This window comes from Trachypithecus francoisi, unplaced genomic scaffold (genome assembly GCF_009764315.1).
Source record: "Trachypithecus francoisi isolate TF-2019V2 unplaced genomic scaffold, Tfra_2.0 Contig01558, whole genome shotgun sequence".
Lineage (NCBI taxonomy): Eukaryota > Metazoa > Chordata > Mammalia > Primates > Cercopithecidae > Trachypithecus > Trachypithecus francoisi.
The window spans coordinates 5,462,490-5,485,474 of record NW_022681440.1 but is presented as its reverse complement, the minus strand read 5'-3'; the positions used below and the strand labels follow the sequence as shown (position 1 = coordinate 5,485,474).

The window sequence follows — 22,985 nt, the reverse complement described above, 5'->3', positions numbered from 1 at the left end:
AACGGTTTCCCGCTGAGGGCAGAGCACACCCGTCCAGAAAGCGAGCAGAGGCTCCATGCCCGAAGAGGCAGCCCCGCCCCTCCTGAACATGGCATCTTAAAATTCCCTGGGGTGGGCCCTGCACGGCATCTGCTGGACACTCCTGCAGTGCCACACCCGCAGGCCTAGAAGCTCCTTTGAACGGGGAACCCCACAGTAAATACTGATGTATGCGCCTCACAGGCTCACAGTTCAGGGGACAACAAAGGAGGAAAGAGACCCTCTTCTTTCCTCTTCTCTTGGCGTCCCCTGAACTATGAGGACAGTTATCATGTGCTGAAACCAGGAATTACTTGTTAAAGTAGCTGAAGATTTCAGTGAACCCATCGCCCCATTGTTTTAGATGGATGCCGAGAAGTCAGGTAAGAGTCATTGCTTCTGGCGTAGGTCGTGTAAAATAAGCCGAGGGAACAAAGTTCCAGACACCAAAGCAGCCTTCGTGCCACAGGCCTCCTCCGTATTCACACTACTGCCTGTCTTCCCCCGATCTCCAAGCACCTCTGGGCTCCCTGTGGAATGTTTCAGAGGCTGAAGAGAGAAAGACACGAGTGGAGTTTTCGTGCTTTTCTCCCCCAAAATTAGATATCGACTTAGGAAAGTGGTTCTGACGCCTTCTGCCATGCTCCCTTTCCTTGGAAGGAAACAGCTGGCTACAGAGTCCCTGTCATGGCTCGGTCCAGAAGGGGAGACGGGGCAGGTCCCACTGTCTTTAGGAACGATGTGAATGGCACAGTTGTGGACACAGACCTTTTGCGGGGGCAAGTGCAAGCATTACCCTTTGCATTTGTTGCATAATTGTGAGATTTATCTTTCTAAAAAGGCATACACATATTTTAGCATGACTTATCTGAGAATCTGAGCTAAGGGTCAGGAATACTTATTGGCATCTTTTTACAAAGCAAGCCAGTGAATAATGATTTTATAAATATCATCCCTGTCAGTGGGATTTGAGGCCAATAAGAGAATTCGGCCAGTGTTTCCCAACACACCCACCCATGTAAGATGGTTTTCATGAACACACTTGGAATCCCAGAGTCTGCGGAAAACCCTGCAGTGTTTAATAGGGATGTCCAGCGATGGTGTCCAAAACCCTTGCAATGCCCAGCTTGGCGACGCAGGTATTGGCCGATGCTCAGAGAAGATGACACAGGGCTTCTGGAAGTGCAGGAATTGGGCAACAATGTCAGAATAACTCAGTCACTCCAGAGACGCAAGGTGCGAATCTGCAGAATGTATTTCCTGATTCGTGAACACTGCCCCCAACGCCTCTGCCCCCTTTGAATTCAGAGTGTGAGGAAGCTTCTAAAATTACATACTATGCAGAAGGCAAGCCTGTGGCCTGGGAGTCAGGGACCAGGGGAAACATGGGAAGGGAATGAAGGATGCTGCCGTGGGGGTTGCGGTCAGGAAGGGTGTGGGCCAGACCCCAGGGCCACTGACCTGTTAAGGACCCACCTCCAACCACCTGCCAATGTTGACTTGTGATGCTTTTCAGGAAGAAAGAAAGGTCCCACCTCCAATACCAAAGAAGCCCCCCAAAGGGAAATTTCCCATCACAAGAGAAAAATCCCTGGACCTGCCCGACAGACAACGTCAGGAAGCCCGGAGACGACTCATGGCCGCCAAGCGAGCGGCGTCCTTCCGGCAGAATTCTGCCACTGAGCGCGCGGACAGCATCGAGATCTACATCCCCGAGGCCCAGACCCGGCTCTGAGGACGGAGGCCGGCCACCTTCCCCTTGGTTGTTTCTGCTTTTTCACAAAACGCTTGTACAGTTTGTTGCCTCCCTGGTGGTTTGTCTCATTTCTTCCACTGAACACGCCCTTGCTCTTATGCTCCTTGTACTGTGAACACAGTGGAATGCGGTCAGTGGCCTCAGAGTCCATGGAGCTCGTGGCGAGGACGACTTTTGTGTTTTTTTTTTTTTTTTTTAAACTGGTGGCCTGGCTCACACTCGGCTCTGAGGGACAGGCGTGGTGAGACCTGACTTCTCCTCCGTGTTCTCAGAGGACGGCGAGAAATGCCTCTGGAGCTGGAACCCAGCTTACATTTTGTTATTTCTATTTTTATAAATTGTGTGATAATTAGAGGTAAGAATAACAAATAACTATAAATGGGTGCATCTCACCACCCCCTAGAGGCATTAGACACCCAAGTGGAAGGTGCTACAACCTGAAGTGCAGGAAGAAAGGCCCATTCCCCTCGCACACCCAAGCTTTTGCTCCCTGAGCGCAGGCAGCCCATCCACCCGCTCCGCTCTCCTATTCCTGTTTGTCACAGATAGAAAACATTAGGCTCCTTGTGTCCAGCTTACTGTGATGGAAAGTGATCTCTCCAACCACCAAACTCCCCACCATACAGTTCTCCAGAATCCCAGGGGATGACAAATCTGAACCCACTAAAATACCCAACACAGCATCTACACATTCAGAAGATAAGCTGAGTGTTCCCACGAGGAAGTTACGCACAGAGAGAGGAGAGTCTTATGGAGGGCTGGGAGCATAAAGGGGAAACAATGTCCTTCCTTCTATGAAATAGTTATTGTATTTTTTATTTCTTTGTAACTTAAAATACGACACCCAGTATTTTCTTTAAGTTTCACCATTTACGCTACATGTGATTTTTTAAATGTATGTATATATATTCTCAAATTGCTCTATCAGCTGACTTTCCAGGGTATCCTTAAAAAAAAAACCACAAAAAAACACAAAAAGTTTGCTTGTTTAAAATGACAATTGTGATGTTGTAAAAAGTTTAAGAAATATGAATGTGAGTGGTAAGTATATCTCAGTTTAAATGGTAAAGAAGAAATGTAGTTTACATTTGTATTTTTCCAGAATTCTTTTGTCCTATGCAGTATTGCTAACGTCAAGAATATATTCCTTGCCTGTGTTAGACCTGAAGGGAAAAAGAGGTCACATATTGTGATTTCCAGCTGTAGAATTCAAAAAAAAAAAAAATTAGTGTTCATGACTCTGTGGTTGGTGCCAGAGGAAAATAGGAACAAACTCTAATAGGCTCTCCGTGTATATCATTAAATTCAGCTGCCACGACCATTGTTCCAACACGACTTGTTTCACAGTTCAGACCAGTCTTCAAAGGAAAAGCCTATCAGATTTTTCCACTGGGTTCCAGTTTCAGAGTCCTCATTATTACTCAAAGTAAAAGCAGGACTGCGATTCAAGATGTTTCCACCCCGGTACCTGGTCTTCCTTCCCGGCTTAAGGAGTACCATGTACTTAGCCACAGGCAGAACCGCTTTCGAGGACGACCCCGTAGCACTTTGTTTCTTCACCTTGATTTGCACTTTACAGCGTCCCTGGCCCCTCTGCAGCCCGTGGCTGGCAGGGCGTTCGAGGCGCAGCTGTCCGGCAGAACGCCCTCCAGTGCTGCGGTGTCTCCCTGCCTCATTCCCCACATCCCACAGAGCATGGGACCATTGGGAGCAGAGCTGATACTAAAGCATGTTTAGCTTCGAAGTTTTACTTTTTTAAAGCTGGGTAGTTAAGAATTCCCTGTAACAACAAAACCCTGTAAATTGAGCCTCGTATCTGGTATATATTTTACCAAACAGCCTTAAAATATATTTGGAAGCAAAAATCAGTACGAATGTATCTCCTTGAAAAATGCAAAAAAAAAAAAAAATCCCTGAAATATTCTTCTATAAATGAATCCTATTTCCCCAGGGTGTTCAAAGCATTTTTCTACCTAAATACCTAAATTTTGAGTAGTGTACAGTAATGACGCTTCTTCCTATATCCACTCTATTATGTTAAAACAAATGTATTTGCAAGTATTGGCATTTTAGACTTTAAAAATGCTGTATGATTTCAGATGAACTCTGCTGTTTAGAAATAACCACAGAAAAGCAAAGTCAGTGTGCACTCCGAGTGAAAGGAAATGTAATGTGGATACAGGCCCGCCACCTCCTCACGTTGGTCTATCTACTGGCAGCTGATATGTTTAACTCATTTCCTTGAGCTTATACAAACATGTATAAAAACAAACTGTTAAAGTAGACAGTAATTATTCGTCTCAGATCCCAGATTCTATGATCCCTGCTTAAAATGTTCACTGGATGTAGGTTGATTTCTTACGTTGTGTAGACTCATTGTTATTTTTCAATCCCCAAAAGTCTTGGCCTAAACCATCCCTAGGTGAGCAGATCAGCCTACCACTGCATTGCACAGGGGTTGGCGACTCGACGTGGTGAATGTGGACATGCCCTGCTCGGTCCGCCATGTTCCAAAGAAGATGATTTAATGGTAGAACAGATACCTGCTGCTAGACCTGATGGAATGTTACCTGTCCGTGTTACATAATCAAGTGCAATATACTCAGTTCTCATGCAGGTGACATTCTACCATGAAACGCAGAAGATAAGCCATGTTTATGTATTGTACATGTCAAGAAAAATAAAACTGTTTATGATACTTGTGTTAGTTACTCAAGCTAGCTTATTTCAGCCACTTCTAGCAGATACATACCATGGGGCTCACGTGTGACCATTTCGTCATATTTAAAATATAATTTTAAGAAAAGAGTAAACATCCATTGGAGAACACGGCTGAAAATTATTGTGCTGTTCTAGGAACATCATCTGAGAGAGTGTGATGTTCACTCTAACCCCATACCCACATTCTCTAATGATACAACCAATGACGGGTGAAACCCAGACACTTTCCATATAGCCGACAGGTTGATCCTGCTCTGTTGAAGGCTGTAGTTAATAAAACACAAGTATGATAAACAGGACCTCGCATTTAGCCCAGGAAAGGAGAATGCTGCTTGTTACCCAGAGTGCTTTTCTTGTGATGCATCTCATGCATCTTCACGTGTTACTGTGTTTGAAGTAAAACTAGCGGTTATGACAATTTTTATCATCTTTTTCTCAGCAAATTTATATCACCATCTTAGAATGGTATATAAAAAATTGAACTGTTTATGATACCAAAAAAATTACAGTTTTGTTTAAAAGGAAATGTTTTCAACTCCAAATCAATTCTAAAAACTTCAGGCACGTAATGGAAAGGTAAATGGTCAGATAAAAATATAAATTACATGTAAGGTTATCTGGGTTTTGTTTAAAAAAAAAAAAAAAAAGGCTACAAAATCAGTGACCTGCTAAGTAGAGGGAATTTCTCCCTGCTGCTGCTTATGACAGTGGTCAGGTTTATGATTAGAAGACACAGTGGCAGAGCACACACGTGCATATGTTCTGATTACTTCTCTCGGAGCGTATGTCCTTGTCTTCCCTGTCTTGATTCTTGCCTTTTCAATGCCATATTAAGCAGCCACTGTTTCCACCCCTTTCATTAGAAGGCCCTGCATCTGTAAATTCGCTCACCTCTGCTTTTGTGAGATCCTTGTAAGCATCGCTACCCCAGTCCAGGATGGAATTTCACAGGAAAGTGAAGGGATACTGCAGGCCTGTGTTTGGAGCGCCTGTGGTGACCATGGAATGAGCTCTATTAGGGACCGCTCTCCGGTTTGGGCCAAACCTTTTGGGGGCGAGTAGGGAGTCGGGGAGGTGGGTCTGAGTCTTCCTCAGGAGGGCCTTTTCTATCGGCAGGACCTCCATCAAGTCAAGCCATCCTGTGGTCCTGAGCACTAAGGGGCCAGGGGACCTCCTGGGAGACGCAGCTCATGTTTCAGCTGCGTTTTTCATCAGTCAGCCTTGCTTGGAATTCTGGCAGGTTCCCTGGGGTGTTTCAGCAGACAGGAGGCCCGTGTGCCGTGGCCAAGTCAGCCTGGATACCCCAGTCACCAGCAGGGCCATCCTTGATGACAGGGCCCCCCACGAACCTGGGAGAGGCAGCAGGAAATGTGTAAGAGTGTGTGCAGGGGTACGGATGTAAAAGCGTTGCCCAAAACAGCACTGGTTCGGGGAGGGCCCCTGGATACTTCCTTTGGCCCACACTGAAAACTGGAATCACCCCACCTTTGAGCATAGAAACAAGCTCCTCCAACACGGGCCAAAGTAACTTAACTCCCCATGGTTCTCGTGTGCTCACTTCCCAGCCCTCTGCTTCTCAAGCCTGAACTTCATTTTTTCCTAACTGCAAATTTAACAGGCTAGTTTAAAACAGCAGTTTTCGGACAACAGCCCCTAGGAATGTGCAAGGATTCTCTTGTTTTGATCTGCATGTCTGTTTACACTTCTCTGTAGGCATGGGTTGAAGACAAGTTTCCAAAACTTGAAAATAAAAGAGAAACCATGAGCTTAAGAGATGAAAAAGATGACCCCTTTCTGAGTAGGATCCTTAACTCTGTGGACTGGGGCAACGCAATGTGCCTCATTCAGCACCGTGTCAGCCGTCACACACACCACGGGGGGATCAGATCAGAGCCACGGCTTCCCTTGCAGAAGCCCCATCTTGTTGCTGTTAGTCGGGAGTTGCCATACATTGTTGGCCATAAACAAAGTGCTAAAGGAAAGGGCTTGTTCTATGCATTCGGCTGAATGTCCCCCAGCACAGAGTAGCAGCAGAATGTTCTGGAAATAAAGGAGATATTGCTAGGAATCTCTAGGCCGTTAGTCAGGCAACCTGGCTTTTATTCATCCTCAGCCAGCAACTCATCTCAGTTTTTTCCTCTGGAAAGGGGATTATAGTTCGTGTCCCCGTCTCCCTTGAGGACACATTGTGAGGATTAATGATATATTGGCTCTAAAGTCCTTTGAGCTCCTGGGAACAGGTGGTGAAAGTGTGAGTTATTGCTAAGGATTAGTCCCTGGCCACTTCTGGAATGCTGCCCTCCCAGCTCTGCAGGGGACGCTGCCAAAATCCAGGCTGGTTGTAAACATCTCAGATAATCAGGGACCACCAGGGGCAAAGGCCATGAGACTGTCTTTGGAAAGGTTTGGAAATGGAGAAATAACTACAAAGCCCATTCTCCTTAGCTTCTGGCTTTCATTTCAACTGTTTCTAGATGCTTCCAAGAACAAGAACCCAGCACCAAACAGGATTAGGCCACGTTTTCACCATTACTTAAGCTCAGTTGCCTCTTAGATGAAATAAGGAGATACACTAAACATTAAAGTGATAAAGAAAAAAAATTTTGGAAGCAGAAAATTGCATGGGTGGGGAAACAGCAGGAACAAAATCAGACACACTGACTTAAACCACAGAAGGGTTTGAGAAGCCCACCCCTCTAATTAATTCCTCTATTTCACACTTAAGAGAAGGCAGAGGTGGTCCGTGGGAAAGCTCTGGGAAATTACCATCTTTCATCCTTGCCACATTGAAAAACGTCCACAATTTTATGAATTGCTGTCCTAACTCTAGCGTTTTTATCCAGTGTTAAAATAAATTATTTCAAGTTTCAATGTAAACACTTAACAGATGACTTTGCAGAGGAAATGTTCGTTACCTACTATCAAACTACTTTTTAACAGATTTTGTACATACACACACCAAGGTGACAGAGATTTACCTCCCTACTTTCTTAGATTTTATGTAACTCTTTTCATTGGTGCTTATTCAGAACCTGAAAGCCTTGGGCATCCAAGCTTTCACCTACTCAATGGAGGAGAGGTGATAATTAATGAAAAGATTGACACCAGGTTTCTTGGACAAATTTAAGTTCAAATTTATCTCTTTCAAGTAGACCATGGTCTCCCTAGAGAGCGTGTTGGTTTGTGTCTGCCAGTACAATGCTCCCAGCTTGATCGTGGTACCTTATGGAAGCCACTCGCCCATTCTCTGATTTGCCCCCAAAACACTACCATGCCCCAGCCCCACTCATTTGAATAATACAATCATATCACTTTCAAAGGGCTCAGCATGAATGTCCCTCTCACTCCACTTTCTAACTGGTTTGCTGAACTCAACAAAGCTTCCCCTTATAAGCAGTGAGACCTAGGCTCCTTTTGAATGCTTCCTTCTGAACAGTAAGCCACTTCACTCTCGGACAGGACAGGTCCTCCCTGCAGAGACACCTTCCATACTTCCCCGACCTTCCATACTACAGACCAAAATACCCAGGTGTGGCCTAAGGACTACATTAAATGCCTCCTATAGAAATTCAAGGAATGTTAGAACCAGGAAACTAGCTGTTTCTTTAAAGAAGTATATAAATATATATATATATAAATATGAAATCATATCGAGTGTGAGGATGAACAGAGTGCCAAATATTCAGCATCTGTACAAAGTCATTCACTAGAATTAAACTATTTTATGTAATTCTCTTTCTCATGCTTTTATGGTTCTTTTGATAAATTCTATTTAATAGCATGCAGGATACCTAATCTGAATGTGCAATATGCTATTCATCACCGCGACAATTTCTTATTTCTTCTTAATAACTTATCAGAATGTTGGTCATTCCTTTAAGGCATTTAAGGATTGCTTTATTTGTGTTCTTTTTTCCCATGACTTTTTTTCACTCATCTGACTGTAAGAAAATGCGCACTGTTTCCGCCATAACCCCCTGTGATGATGCCTCCATTTGACTTCTGTATCGCTGTTCACCTCCTGTAAATAGTTCTGCAATTAAATTTTTTGAGAAAAGTAATGTTTACTTTTTTATTGGAGTGAATTCTCGTGTTATTTTAATCTCAGAAAAATTATATAGACCAAAGAGTTTTATCCGAAAAGAAATTACACTCTTCCTCCATTATATATTTCATTGTTGAAATATCCTCAATTTCTCTATATTTTAAGAAGTAATGGACATTTATTAAGGCTACAGATTTAATATGTATGCAAAAATGGTATAGATTAAATGAGTTTTTAATTAATAAATCCTACAGTATTTAGTTAACGGTTGTTTTACGCTCTTTTGAGTTGCATTGAAAAGAGACGCACATTAGCTCCCTGGACCTCATGGATCCAGGCTCCAGTGAGATGGTGGGATGTGGACGTGGTGACAAAACTCCAGGAGGACAAGTGGGTTCCACTGAGCCTGCAGCTGCCAGGAAGCAGTGCGAGCCAGTCCATCCAGGGAGGTGGACCAGTCCAGGGAGGGGACCAGTCCGGGGAGGGGACCACTCCAGGAGGTAGACCGGTGCGGGAGGTAGACCGGTTAGAGAAGGTGGACCAGCCTGGGGAGGTGGACCAGTCGGGGAAGTGGACCGGGCCGGGGAGGTGGACCGGGCCGGGGAGGTGGACCAATCTGGGGAAGCGACCGGGCCGGGGAGAGGGACCGGGCCGGGGAGAGGGACCGGGCCGGGGAGGGGGACCGGGCCGGGGAGGGGGACCGGGCCGGGGAGGGGGACCAGTCCGGGGAGGGGGACCAGGCCGGGGAGGGGGACCAGTCCGGGGAGGGGGACCACACGTTCCCACTCTGAGCAATTGCTCCCTGCCTTCCACCTCCTTGATCAGTTGCACTTTTTCTCTTGCCTGTGACCAGCTAGTCTCACTCCCATCAGTGAGAAATCCTGCTGCCTCACGTCTCTGCGCCTTCTTTCTATGCACTCCTTGCCTGGATACTCTGAGTATTGCTCTCCCGTCTCCCCAAGGGCACAGTGCAGCTCCTGAGGATGACCTTCCCCCAGTGCACATCAGGACTGTCTTTCATGCATTGGTTTTCCTGTCTTTCCTTTACTGTATTTCTTTTCATGATACACTTATAACCAGCAAATGCAAAGCTTTATATATTTTTCTTTTTTAATGCCATAGCCCTTCAATAAATATTTTAATTTACTTGGCCTTTCATTTGAAACTTGATACCTTCATCCTCATGTGGTCATTTTCCCAGAAGTCAGTAAAAGTACAAATAAATATGGAATTCATTTTAAATTATAACAAGATAATTTATAGAACCTTTTAATTAAAAACCAAGGGACCAGTGCATGAGAATTTCTGGTTTCTCATAAAGCATTCTATCCTCACAACAAGAAAAAGTGGAGCAAGCTGAAAATCAGCAATTCTTTGTAGATTCTTATCAGAATGAATGTCACAGGCAAACAGCTCCCCCAGAATGACAGAGGCTGACACAGAGACTCACAACCCACTGAGCAGATGCCCAGGTACAGACGCCTCCGTGAGGACCCGTGCTGGGCTGGGGAAGCCTGACCTGCGGCTGACAAACCAGAAGCTCAACACGGACAAACCTGAGGACTGAAAACTCTAGGGGCCCAGTCTTAGGACGCCCCTCACACTCTGTGAGCTTTAACCCCTTCAACCCCAGGAAACCCCCTAGGTTCTCAGGGTGTAGATCAGAGAAAAACGCCCTTGTGTTTCCAGCAGGTGGGGAGAAAGTAGCCATTCTGAAATATGCCCAGAGCATCTGTTCACCTGAAAAAAGGCCCTCCAGTGAAAGAATCCTACCAAAGCCTAACAGACAGACTTGGGGTTTGCCAGAGTCTGACATATCTAGGGGAAGCCCCCTCTAGCCATCCTAAGGCAGGGGTGGGGAGGAGGGACTGAGAAGGATTTACAAAGATCAGACCTCAGGGCACAGACTCACTGAAAGACTGAGACCCAATCATAGGATAAGAGAAAGCTTCCCCTCCCCTCACACCTTACCATTCCATCCATAGCACTTCTGTATTTAAAAAAGGGGGAGGCTGGGTATGGTGGCTCGCACCTGTGATCCCAGCACTTTGGGAAGCCAAGGTGAGAGGATCACTTGAGCACAGGATTTTAAAAAAGAGACCCAACAGCATGCTGTGAACTAGAGAAGCGCTTTAAATATGAAGACACGGATTAAAAGTGGCGCCGTGGAACAGGGCACACCGTGCTGACACCCATCCAAAGAAAGCTGCAGGTACTGCACCAACACCAGACAGGGCACCCTGCAGACAAGGAGTCTCCTCCAGGACACAGAAGGACATGACATGATAAAGAGGCCAGTTCTCCACAAAGGCGTGACAGTGTTCAACGTGCCTGTGCCCAAAAACAGTGTCAAGTGACACAAAAACAGCAGAACTACAAAGAAAGAAATCCACTGTGATGGTCAGAGAGCTCAGCACCTGTCTACCAGTAACCGACAGATCCAGCCGGCAGAAAATCAGGAAGGACATAGCTGACCTCAACAGCACCACTGCTTACCTAGCTATAATGAACACCTAACACCCTACTTCATCCAGCTACAGCAGAACACACATGCTTCCCAAGCTACACTCTAGGCTACGAAACACACCTTAACAAATGTAAAAGAATAGAAAGAATAGAGTCACACAATGTATGCACTCTCAATTCCACAACGGAGTTAAACTAGAAATCAGTAACAAAGAGCTGGAAAATCCCAAAACACATGGAGATTAAGCAATGCACTTCTAATAACACACGGATCTACAAAGAAGTCTCAAAAGAAATTTAAAAATATTTAAACTGAATTAAAATAACAACACAATATATGTAAATTTGTGAGATGCAGCAAAAGCAGTACCTGCAAGAAATTCTAGCATTCAATGCCTGTATTAGAAAAGAATGATCTAAAACCAATCATTTAGATTTCCACCTTAGGAGGTGGTTAGACCCAAAGTAAGCACAGGAATAGAAATAATAAAAATTAGAGCAGAAATTAATAAAATTGAAAATAGGAAATAGAAAATATAATGTAATCAAAAGCCAGTGTTTTGAAAAGATCAATAAAATTGATAAGCCACTAACCAAGCTAAGCAAGAAAAAAAAAAGAGAGATGACATAATTTACTAATACTAGAAATGAAATAAAAAGCATTACTACAGATCCATGAACATTAAAAGGATAACAAAAGAAAATCATAGGGCCAGATGTGGAGGCTGACACCTGTGATCCCAGCACTTTCGAAGACTGGGGCAGGAGGATTGCTTGAGTCCAGGAGTTTAAGACCAACTTATGTAACACAGTGAGACTCCATCTCTACATAATTTTTTTTTTTTAATTAGCCTGATGGGGATTCACTGGCAAGATGGCTGAATAGCTACAGTTCTGGTCTGCAGCTCCCAGCAAGTTGGATGCAGAAGGCGGGTGATTTCTGCATTTCCAACTGAGGTACCCGGTTCATCTCACTGGGACCAGTTGGACAGTGCGTGCAGCCCATGGAGTGCGAGCTGAAGCAGGGTGGGGCGTCACCTCACCCAGGAAGCGCAAGGGGTCGGGGAATTCTCTCCCCTACCCAAGGGAAGCCGCGAGGAACTCTGCTGTGAGGAACGGTGCACTCTGGCCCAGATACTGCTCTTTTCCCACGGTCCTTGCAACCTGCAGACCAGGAGATTCGCTCCAATGCCTGCACCACCAGGGCCCTGGGTTTCAAGCACAAAACTGGGCAGCCTGTTAGGGCAGACACCAATCTAGCTGCAGCAGTTTTTTGTTTGTTTGTTTTGATTTTTGTTTTTTTCCATACCCCAGTGGCACCTGGAAAGCCAGCAAGACAGAACCGTTCGCTCTCCTGGAAAAGGGGCTGAAGCCAGGGAGCCAAGTGGTCTGGCTCAGCAGGTCCCACCCCCAAGGAGCCCAGCAAGCTAAGATCCACTGACTTGAACTTCTTGCTGCCAGGACAGCAGTCTGAGGTCAACCTGAAATACTCAAGCTTGGTGAGGCTTGAGTAGGCAGTTTTACCCTCACAGTGTAGCAAATCCTCCAGGAAGTTCAAACTGGGCAAGCCCACCGCAGCTCAGCGAGGCCACTGTGGCCAGACTGGCTCTCTAGATTCCTCCTGTCTGGGAAAGGCATCTCTGAAAAACAGGGAGCAGCCCCAGTCAGGGGCTTATAGATAAAACCCCCATCTCCCTGGGACAGAGCACCTGGGGGAAAGGGCGGCTTTGGGTGCAGCTTCTGCAGACTTAAACGTCCACACCTGGTGGCTCTGAAGAGAGCAGTGGATCTCCCAGCACAGCATTCAAGTTCTGCCAAGGGTCAGACTGCCTTCTCAAGTGGGTCCCTGACCCTCGTGTGTCCTGACTGGGAGAAACTTCCCAGTAGAGGCCAACAGACGCCTCATACAAGAGAGCTCCGGATGGCATCTGGTGGGTGCTCCTCTGTGATGAAGCTTCCCAAGGAAGGAACAGGCAGCAATCTTTGCTGTTCTGTAGCCTCCGCTGGCGATACCCAGGCAAATAGGGTCTGGAGTGGACCTCCAGCAAACTCCAGCAGACCTGCAGCAGAGAGTCCTGTTAGAAGGAAAACTAACAAACAGAAAGCAATAGCATCAACATCAACAAAAAGGACGTCCACACCAAAACTCCATCTGAAGGTTACCACCACCAAAGACCAAAGATAGATAAATCCACAAAGATGGGAAGAAACCAGCGCAAAAAGGCTGAAAATTCCAAAGACCAGAGCACCTCTTCTCCTCCAAAGGATCACAACTCCTCACCAGCAAGGGAACAAAACTGGACGGAGAATGAGTTTGACGACTTGACAGAAGTAGGCTTCAGAAGGTGGGTAATAACAAACTCCTCCGAGCTAAAGGAGCATGTCCTAACCCAAAGCAAGGAAGCTATGAACCTGGAAACAAGGTTCGAGGAATTGCTAACTAGAAACAAGGTTCGAGGAATTGCTAACTAGAAACAAGGTTCGAGGAATTGCTAAGTAGAATAACCAGTGTAGAGAAGAACGTAAAAGACCTGATGGAACTGAAAACCACAGCACGAGAACTTCGTGAAGCATACACAAGTATCAATAGCTGAATCGATCAAATGGAAGGAAGGATATCAGAGATTAAAAATCAACTTAATGAAATAAAGCGAGAAGACAAGATCAGAGAAAAAATAATGAAGAAGAATGAACAAAGCCTCCAAGAAATATGGGACTATGTGAAAAGACCAAATCTAAGTTTGATTAGTGTACCTGAAAGTGACAGGGAGAATGGAACCAAGTTGGAAAACACTCTTCAGGATATTATCCAGGAAAACTTCCCCAACCTAGCAAGAGAGGCCAACATTCAAATTCAGGAAATACAGAGAACATGACAAAGATACTGCTCGAGAACAGCAACCCCAAGACACAAAATCATCAGATTCACCAACGTTGAAATGAAGGAAAAAATGTTAAGGGCAGCCAGAGAGAAAGGTCGGGTTACCCACAAAGGGAAGCCCATCAGACTAACAGTGAATCTCTCAGCAGAAACCCTACAAGCCAGAAGAGAGTGGGAGCCAATATACAACATTCTTAAAGAAAAGAATTTTCAACCAGAATTTCATATCTAGAGAACTAAGTTTCATAAGCAAAGGATAAATAAAATCCTTTACAGACAAGCAAACGCTGAGAGATTTTGTCATCACCAGGCCTGCCTTACAAGGGCTCTTGAAGGAAGCACAAAACATGGAAAGGAACCACCAGTACCAGCCACTGCAAAAACATACCAAATCGTAAAGACCATTGACACGATGCCAAGAAACTACATCAACTAACAGGCAAAATAACCAGCTAGAATCATAATGACAGGATCATATTCACACATAACAATATTAACCTTAAATGTAAATGGGCTAAATGCCCCAATTAAAAGAAACAGACTGGCAAATTGGATTAAGAGTCAAGACCCATCAGTGTGCTGTTTTCAGGAGACGCATCTCACATGCAAAGACACACATAGGCTCAAAATAAAGGGATGGAGGAATACTAACCAAGCAAATGGAAAGCAAAAAAAAAAAAAAAAAAAAAAAAAAAAAAAAAAAAGCAGTGGTTGCAATCCTAGTCTCTGATAAAACAGACTTTAAACCAACAAAGATCAAAAGAGACAAAGAAGGCCATTACATAATGGCAAAGGGATCAATGCAACAAGAAGAACTAACTCTCCTAAATATATGTGCACCCAATACAGGAGCACCCAGATTCATAAAGCAAGTTCTTAGAGACCTACAAAGAGACTTAAAATCTCTCATATTGTTGTGTGGGAGTCTAATACTCCACTGTCAATATTAAACAGATCAACGAGACAGAAAATTAACTAGGACATTCAGGACCTGAACTCAGCTCTGGACCAAGCAGACCTAATGGATATCTACAAAACTCTCCACCCCAAATCAATAGAATACACATTGTTCTCAGTACCCCATTATACTTACTCTAAAATTAACCACACAATTGGAAGTAAAACACTCCTTAGCAAATACAAAAGGATGGAAATCATAACAGTCTCTCTGACCACAGTGCAATCAAATTAGAACTCAGGATTAAGAAACTCAGTCAATGGCTGAGGACAGTGGCTCATGCCTGTCATCCCAGAACTTTGGGAGGCCGGAGCGGGTGAATCACCTGAGGTCAGGAATTCGAGACAAGCCTGACCAACATGGAGAAACCCTGTCTCCACTAAAAAAAGTATACAAACTTAGCCGGACATGGTGGCACATAGCTGCAATTCCAGTTACTCGGGAGGCTCAGGTGGGAGAATCCCTGGAACCTGGGAGGCAGAGGTTGCGGTGAGCTGAGATTACACCATTGTACTCCAGCCTGGGCAACCAAAGTAAAACTCTGTCTCAAAAAAAAAAAGAAAGAAACTCACTCAAAACTGCACTGTGTAACTACATGGAAACTGGACAACCTGCTCCTGAATGACTACTGGGTAAATAATGAAATTAAGGCAGAAATAAAGATGTTCCTTGAAACCAGAGAAAACAAAGACAACGTACCAGAATCTCTGGGACTCATTTAAGGCAGTGTTTAGAGGGAATTTTTTTTTTTTTTTTTTGAGACAGAATCTTGCTGCATCGCCCCCAGGCTGGAGTTCAGTGGTGCGATCTCAGCTCACACTGCAAGCTCCGCCTCCCAGGTTCACGCCATTTTCCTGCCTCAGCCTCCTGAGTAGCTGGGACCACAGGTGCCTGCCACCACGCCCGGCTCATTTTTTTGTATTTTTAGCAGAGATAGGGTTTCACTATGTTAGCCAAGATGGGCTTGATCTCCTGACCTCATGATCTGCCCACCTTGGCCTCTCAAAGTGCTGAGATTACCAGCGTGAGCCACCATGCCTGGTCTAGAGGGAAATTTGTAGCACTAAATGCCCACAAGAGAAAGCAGCAAAGATCTAAAATCAACACCCTAACATCACAATTGAAAGAACTAGAGAAGCAAGCGTGAACAAATTCAAAAGTTAGCAGGGACAAGAAATAACTAATACCAGAGCAGAACTGACAGAGATAGAGACATGAAAACCCCTTCAAAAAAAATGAATCCAGGAGCTGGTTTTTTGAAAAGATCAACAAAATAGACCACTAGCCAGACTAATAAAGGAGACAGAAGAATCAAATAGACACAATAAAAAATGATAAAGGGGATATCACACTAATCCCACAGAAACATACAAACTAACATCAGAGAATACTATAAACACCTCTATGCGAATAAACTAGAAAATCTACAAGAAATGGATAAATTCTGAGACACAAATACTCTCCCAAGTCTAAACCAGGAAGAAGTCGAATCCCTGAATAGACCAATAACAAGTTCTGAAATTAAGGCAGTAATTAATAGCCTACCAACCAAAGAAAGTCCAGGGCCAGACAGATTCACAACTGAATTCTACCAGAGGTACAAAGAGGAACTGGTACTATTCCTTCTGAAACTATTCAAAACAATAGAAAAAAGAAGGAATCTTCCCTAATGCATTTTATGAGGCCAGCATCATCCTGATACCAAAACCTGGCAGAGACACAACAAAAAAAGAAAAATTCAGGCCAATATCCCTGATGAACATCGATACAAAAATCCTCAATAAAATACTGGCAAACCGAATCCAGCAGCACATCAAAAAGCTAATCCACTACAATCAAGTCAGCTTCACCCCTGGGATGCAAGGCTGGTTCAACATACGCAAATCAAACATAATTCATCACAAACAGAACCAATGACAAAAACCACATGATTATCTCAATAGATGCAGAAAAGGCCCTCAACAAAATTCAACAGCCCTTCATGCTAAAAACTCTCAGTAAACTAGTATTGTTGGAATGTATCTCAAAATAAGAGCAATCTATGACAAACCCACAGCCAATATTATACTGAATGACCAAAAACTGTAAGCATTCCCTTTGAAAACCAGCACAAGACAAGGATTCCCTCTCTGACCACTCCTATTCAACATAGTATTGGAAGTTCTGACCAGGACACTCAGGTAAGGGAAAGAAATAAAGGGTACTCAGTTAGGAAAAGAAGAAGTCAAATTGTCTGTTTGCAGATGACATGATTGTATATTTAGAAAACTCCATCATCTCAGCCCAAAATCTCCTTAAGCTGATAAGCAACTTCAGCAAAATCTCAGGATACAAAAATCAATGTTCAAAAATCACAAGCATTCTTATACACCAATAACAGAGAGCCAAATCATGAATGAACTCTCATTCACAATTGCTACAAAGAGAATAAAATACCTAGGAATCCAACTTACAGGGGATGTGAAGGACCTCTTCAAGGATAACAACAAACCACTGCTCAAGGAAATAAGAGAGGACACAAATAAATGGAAAAACATTCCATGCTCATGAATAGGAGAAATCAATATCATGAAAATGGCCACACTGCCCAAGGTAATTTGTAGATTCAGTGCTATGCCCATCAAGCTACCAATGACTTTCTTCACAGAATTGGGAAAAAACTACTTTAAATTTCATATGAAACCAAAAAGGAGCCCACATAGTCAAGACAATCCCAAGCAAAAAGAACAAACCTGGAGGCATCACACTACCTGACTTCAAACTATACTACAAGGCTACAGTAACCAAAAGATATATAGACCAATGGAACAGAACAGAGGCCTCAGAAACAACACCACACATCTACGAACATCTGATCTTTGACAAACCTGACAAAAACAAGCAATGTGGACAGGATTCCCTAACTGCCTAGCCATATGCAGAAAACCGAAACTGAACCCCTTCCTTACACATTATACAAAAATTAACTCAAAATGGATTAAAGACTTAAACGTAAAACCTAAAACCATAAAAACCCTAGAAGAAAACCTAGGCAACACCATTCAGGACATAGGCATGGACGAAGACTTCATGAATAAAACACCAAAAGCCATGGCAACTGAAGCCAAAATTGACAAATGGGATCTAATCAAACTAAAGAGCTTCCGCACAGCAGAAGAACCTATCATCAGAGTGAACAGGCAACCTACAGAATGGGAGAAAATTGTTGCAATCTATCCGTATGACAAAAGGGCTAATATCCAGAACCTACAAAGAACTTAAATTTACAAGAGAAAAACAAACCACACCATCAAAAAGTGGGAGATACGAACAGATACTTCTCGAAAGAAGACATTTATGTGGCCAAAAAACATATGAAAAAAAGCTCACCATCACTGGTCACTAGAGAAATGCAAATCAAAACCATAATGAGATACTATCTCACACCAGTTAGAATGGTGATCACTAAAAAGTCAGTAAACAACAGATGCCAGAGAGGATGTGGAGAAATAGGAACACTTTTACACTGTCGGTGGGAGTGTAAATTAGTTCAACCATTGTAGAAGATACTGTAGCGATCCTCAAGGATCTAGAACCAGAAATAGCATTTCACCCAGCAATCCCATTACTGGGTATATACCCAAATGATTATACATCATTCTGCTATAAAGATGCATGCACATGTATGTTTACTGCAGCACTATTCACAATAGCAAAGACTTGGAACCAACCAAAATGCCCATAAATGATAGACTGGGATAAAGAAAATGTGGCACATATATACCATGGAATACTATGCAGCCATCAAAAAAGGATGAGTTCATGTCCTTTGCAGGGACAGGGATGAAGCTGGACACCACCATTCTCAGCAACTAACACAAGAACAGAAAACCAAACACTGCATGTTCTTACTCATAAGTGGGAGATGAACAATGAGAACACATGGACCTAGGGAGGGGAACATCACACACCAGGGACTGTCGGTGGGTGGGGGTTAGGGGAGGGATAGCATTAGGAGAAACACCTAACATAGGTGATGGGTCGATGGATGATTTGATAACTTAGGCGAAATGGACCAATTCCTAGGAACATATAATCCAACAAAACCCACATAAGTAGAAACATGTGTTCTGAATAGGACTATATTTATTGAAGAAATTAAATAACCACCTTCCCAAACAGAAAGCACCCATCCCAGTAACTGTAAGAGTTCCACCAAACTCACCAGTAACTGTAAGGATCACACCAATGCTCCATCATGTCTTTTAGAAAATAGAAGCAGAGGTACTACTTCCTAACTCATTCTGAGGCCAGAAATCCCCTAAAACCAAAGCCAAACAAAGACATTAAAAGAAAGAAATTCTAAGATCAGTATCTCTCAGGAACATAGATGCAAAATTCTCCAAAAAAGAAAAACCCAAAATTAATAAATCAAGTTCAACAATATGTAAAAAGAATTGTATACCACAACCAAGAGGGATTTATCCCCAGTATACAAGACCGTTACAAACATTTGAAAATCAATTAATGTAATCATCACATCAACAGGCCAAAGAAAAAAAATCGAATGATATCAGTAGATACAGAAAAAGCATTTGGCAGAACCCAACACCCATTCACAGTGAAGACTCTCAGCAAACTCATAATACAAGGAACTTTCTCAACTTGATAAAGAACATCTGCAAAAGCCTACAGCAAGCACCATATTTAATCATGAGAAACTGGAAGGCTCTCCAGCAGGATCAGGAACAGGGCAAGCACGTCCCTCTCACCACTACTGTTCATCATCACACTGAAGATCCCAGCTAACCACAAGAAAGCAAGGAAAGACGAGGCACACACAATGGGAAGAGATTAAAAATCCTCATTTGCAGATGACAATTGTCTGTGTAGAAAATACCAAAGAAACAACAAAAAAACACTCACGGAACCAAAAGTAATTATAGCTAGGTTGCAGGATAAAAAGTTAGTATGAAAAATCAATTGCTTTCTTACATAGAAACCATAAACAATTGGAATCTGAAATTCTGAAACATCTTTAATGCAATCGCAATAAAAATCCCAGCAAATTACCTTGTGGCTACTGACAAATGGATTCTAAAATTTATATGGAAAGGCAAAGACCCAGAATAGCCCACAAAATATGTAAGGAGGAAAATAAAGTCAGAGGAGTGACACTTCCCACCTTCGAGTCTGACTCTAACACCACAGCAATCAGGACAGTGTGTGATTTGCTAAATAACAGACCAGACCAATGAAACAGAATTGAGAACCGAGAAACAGACCCACATTAATGTAGTCCACTGATCTTTGACAAAGGAACAAAAGCACGTCAGTGGTGAAAAGATCATTTTTTAAACAAATAGTGCTAGAACAGCTGGACAGCCACCGGAGGAAAAACAAAAAAGAATCTAGATTTAGACTTTAGACCTTTCACAAAAATTCTTATTAAAAATGGATCATGGCCTGTCTGGCAGGGCGGTTCACTCCTGTTATCCCAGCACTTTGGCAGTTTGAGGTGGGAGAATCGCTTGAGCCCAGGAATTTGAGACCAGCTTGGGCAACATAGAGAGACCCTGACTCTACAAAAAACACATAAAATTGGCCAGGTGTGGTGGCGGCACCTATAGTTCCAGCTACTTGGGAGGCTGAAGCAGGAGGATTACTTGAGCCCAGGAGGTCGAGGCTGCAGTGAGCCAAGATCACACCACTGTAATCCAGCATGAGTGACAGAGCAAGACCCTGTCTCAAAAAAGTAAAAAGTAAAAATACAGAAACTTTTAAAATAAAAAATAGATCATAGACCTAAAAGTAAAGTGCAAAGCTATAAAACTTCCAGAAGATAACATAAAAGAACATCTAGGTGACCTCGAATTTGGTGATGATCTTTTAGATACAACACCAAAGGTGTGATCCATGAAAGAAAGAATTGATAAGTTTGAATTCATGAAAATTTTAAAACCCATCTATTCATTGAAAGACCATGTTCAGAAAATGAATTGGCAAGTCACAGACTGGGAGAAAATATTTGCAAAACATTTATCTAATAAAAGACTGGCATCCGGCCGGGCACGGTGGCTCAAGCCTGTAGTCCCAGCACTTTGGGAGGCCGAGACGGGCGGATCACGAGGTCAGGAGATCGAGACCATCCTGGCTAACACGGTGAAACCCCGTCTCTACTAAAAATACAAAAACTAGCCGGGCGAGGTGGCGGGCGCCTGTAGTCCCAGCTACTCGGGAGGCTGAGGCAGGAGAATGGCGGGAACCCGAGAGGCGGAGCTTGCAGTGAGCTGAGATCCGGCCACTGTACTCAAGTCCAGGCGACAGAGCGAGACTCCGCCTCAAAAAAAAAAAAAAAAAAAAAGACTGGCATCCAAAATATACAAACATCTCTTAAAACTCAACAGTAAGAAAACAAATAACCCAATTAAAAAATGGCAAAGAGGCATGGTGGCTGCCGTCTGTGATCCCAGCACTCAGGTTGAGGGGGAAATCATCACCTGAGGTCAGGAGTTCGAGATCAGCCTGGCCAACATGGTGAAACCATGTCTCTGCTAACAACACAAAAATTAGCCAGGCGTGGTGGCGGTCACCTGTAATCCCAGCTACTCAGGAGGCTGAGGCAGGAGAATCGCTTGAACCCGAAAGGGGGAAGTTGCTGTGAGCCAAGATCATGCCATTGCACTCCAGCCTGGGTGGCAAAACTCCATCTCAAAAGAAAATAATAATAATAATAATAATAGACGAAGACCTGAAGAGATACCTCACCAAGAAAATATCCAGAAGGCGAATAAAGTATATGAAAAGGACATCACGTGCCATCAGGGAAATGCAAATTAAAGCCACAGTGAGATACCACCACACACCCGTGAGCATGTCTGCTCTTCACACCACTGACAACTCCAGACACCAGTGAGGATGCAGGGTAACAGGTGCCTGCGTTGGCTGCTGGTAGGAATGCAAAATGGTGCAGCCACTTTGGAAGACAGTTTGGCAGTGTCTCATAAACCTAAATATTATACCAAAGCTATTAATATGCAGAGTATGAAGACCTAAATTTTGATCCCTATCTAATTCCCACAACAGACCTTAAACCGGGAGAACCACCACTCTTTGAAGTTGGTAACTGGGTAGTCTTACCTGTTGAAATGTCCATCCACATATCAGTCTCATCTGGAGACGTACTGCCCTCCTGAGCTGGCCCATCTCTAGGCCTAAAACAGATTCAGATCCAAGACTTTCAAACAGAGCAGCTCTGACATCAGCGCGGCCTGACCTGGACCATGGACAGTGCTTAGACATTTCGAATTGAACTTTCCATTCAATCCAGGAATTGTGCTCTTTGGTGTCTACACAAAGCAGTTGAAAACTTGTGTCCACACAAACACCTGCACCGAAATGTTTACATTCATAATTGCTAAAACCTGGAAGCAGCCAAGATGTCTTTCTGTGGGTGAACGAATCATGATGCCACCTCTACCACCATCTTATCTTCGACAAACCTGACACAGACAAGCAATGGGGAAAGGAGTCCCTATGTAATAAATGGTGCTGGGAAAACTGCCTAGCCATATGCAGAAAACTGAAACTGGACCCCTTCCTTACACCTTATAGAAAAATTAATTCAAGATGGATGAAAGGCTTAAATGTAAAACCTAAAACCATAAAAACCCTAGAAGAAAACCTAGGCAATACAATCCAGGGCATAGGCCAGGGCAAAGACTTCATGAATAAAACACCAAAAGCAATGGCAACAAAAGCCAAAATTGACAAATGGGATCTAATTAAACTAAAGAGCTTCTGCACAGCAAAAGAAACTATCATCAGAGTGAACAGGCAACCTACAGAATGGCAGAAAATTTTTGCAATCTATCCATATGACAAAAGGCTAATATCCAGAATCTACAAGGAACTTAAATTTATAAGAAAAAAAAAAAAACCTCATCAAAAAGCAGGTGAAGTATATGAACAGACACTTCCCAAAATAAGACATTTATGTGGCTAACAAACATGAAAAAAAGCTCATCATCACTGATCATTAGAGAAATCCAAATCAAAACCACAGTGAGAGATCATCTTATGCCAGTTAGATTATTAAAAAGTCAGGAAACAACAGATGCTGGAGAGGATGTGGAGAAATAGAAATGCTTTTACACTGTTG

At 43.5% G+C, this 22,985-nt stretch overlaps 1 protein-coding gene across 2 annotated transcripts in view; it reads left to right on the top strand.

Annotated features, from left to right (window-relative positions):
* The window catches only part of DLGAP2 (DLG associated protein 2), a 145,032-nt gene extending 136,476 nt beyond the window's left edge, over window positions 1–8,556 (top strand). Inside the window, exon 11 of one of the 2 annotated variants that reach the window (XM_033177716.1) lies at window positions 1,535–8,556. In XM_033177716.1, coding sequence (XP_033033607.1) covers window positions 1,535–1,753 — 219 coding nt within the window. In that variant the 3' untranslated portion in view covers window positions 1,754–8,556. The remainder of the gene's footprint in view (window positions 1–1,534) is intronic. The other variant, XM_033177724.1, reaches the window with a different exon arrangement.
* The last annotated feature ends 14,429 nt before the right edge of the window (window positions 8,557–22,985 follow it).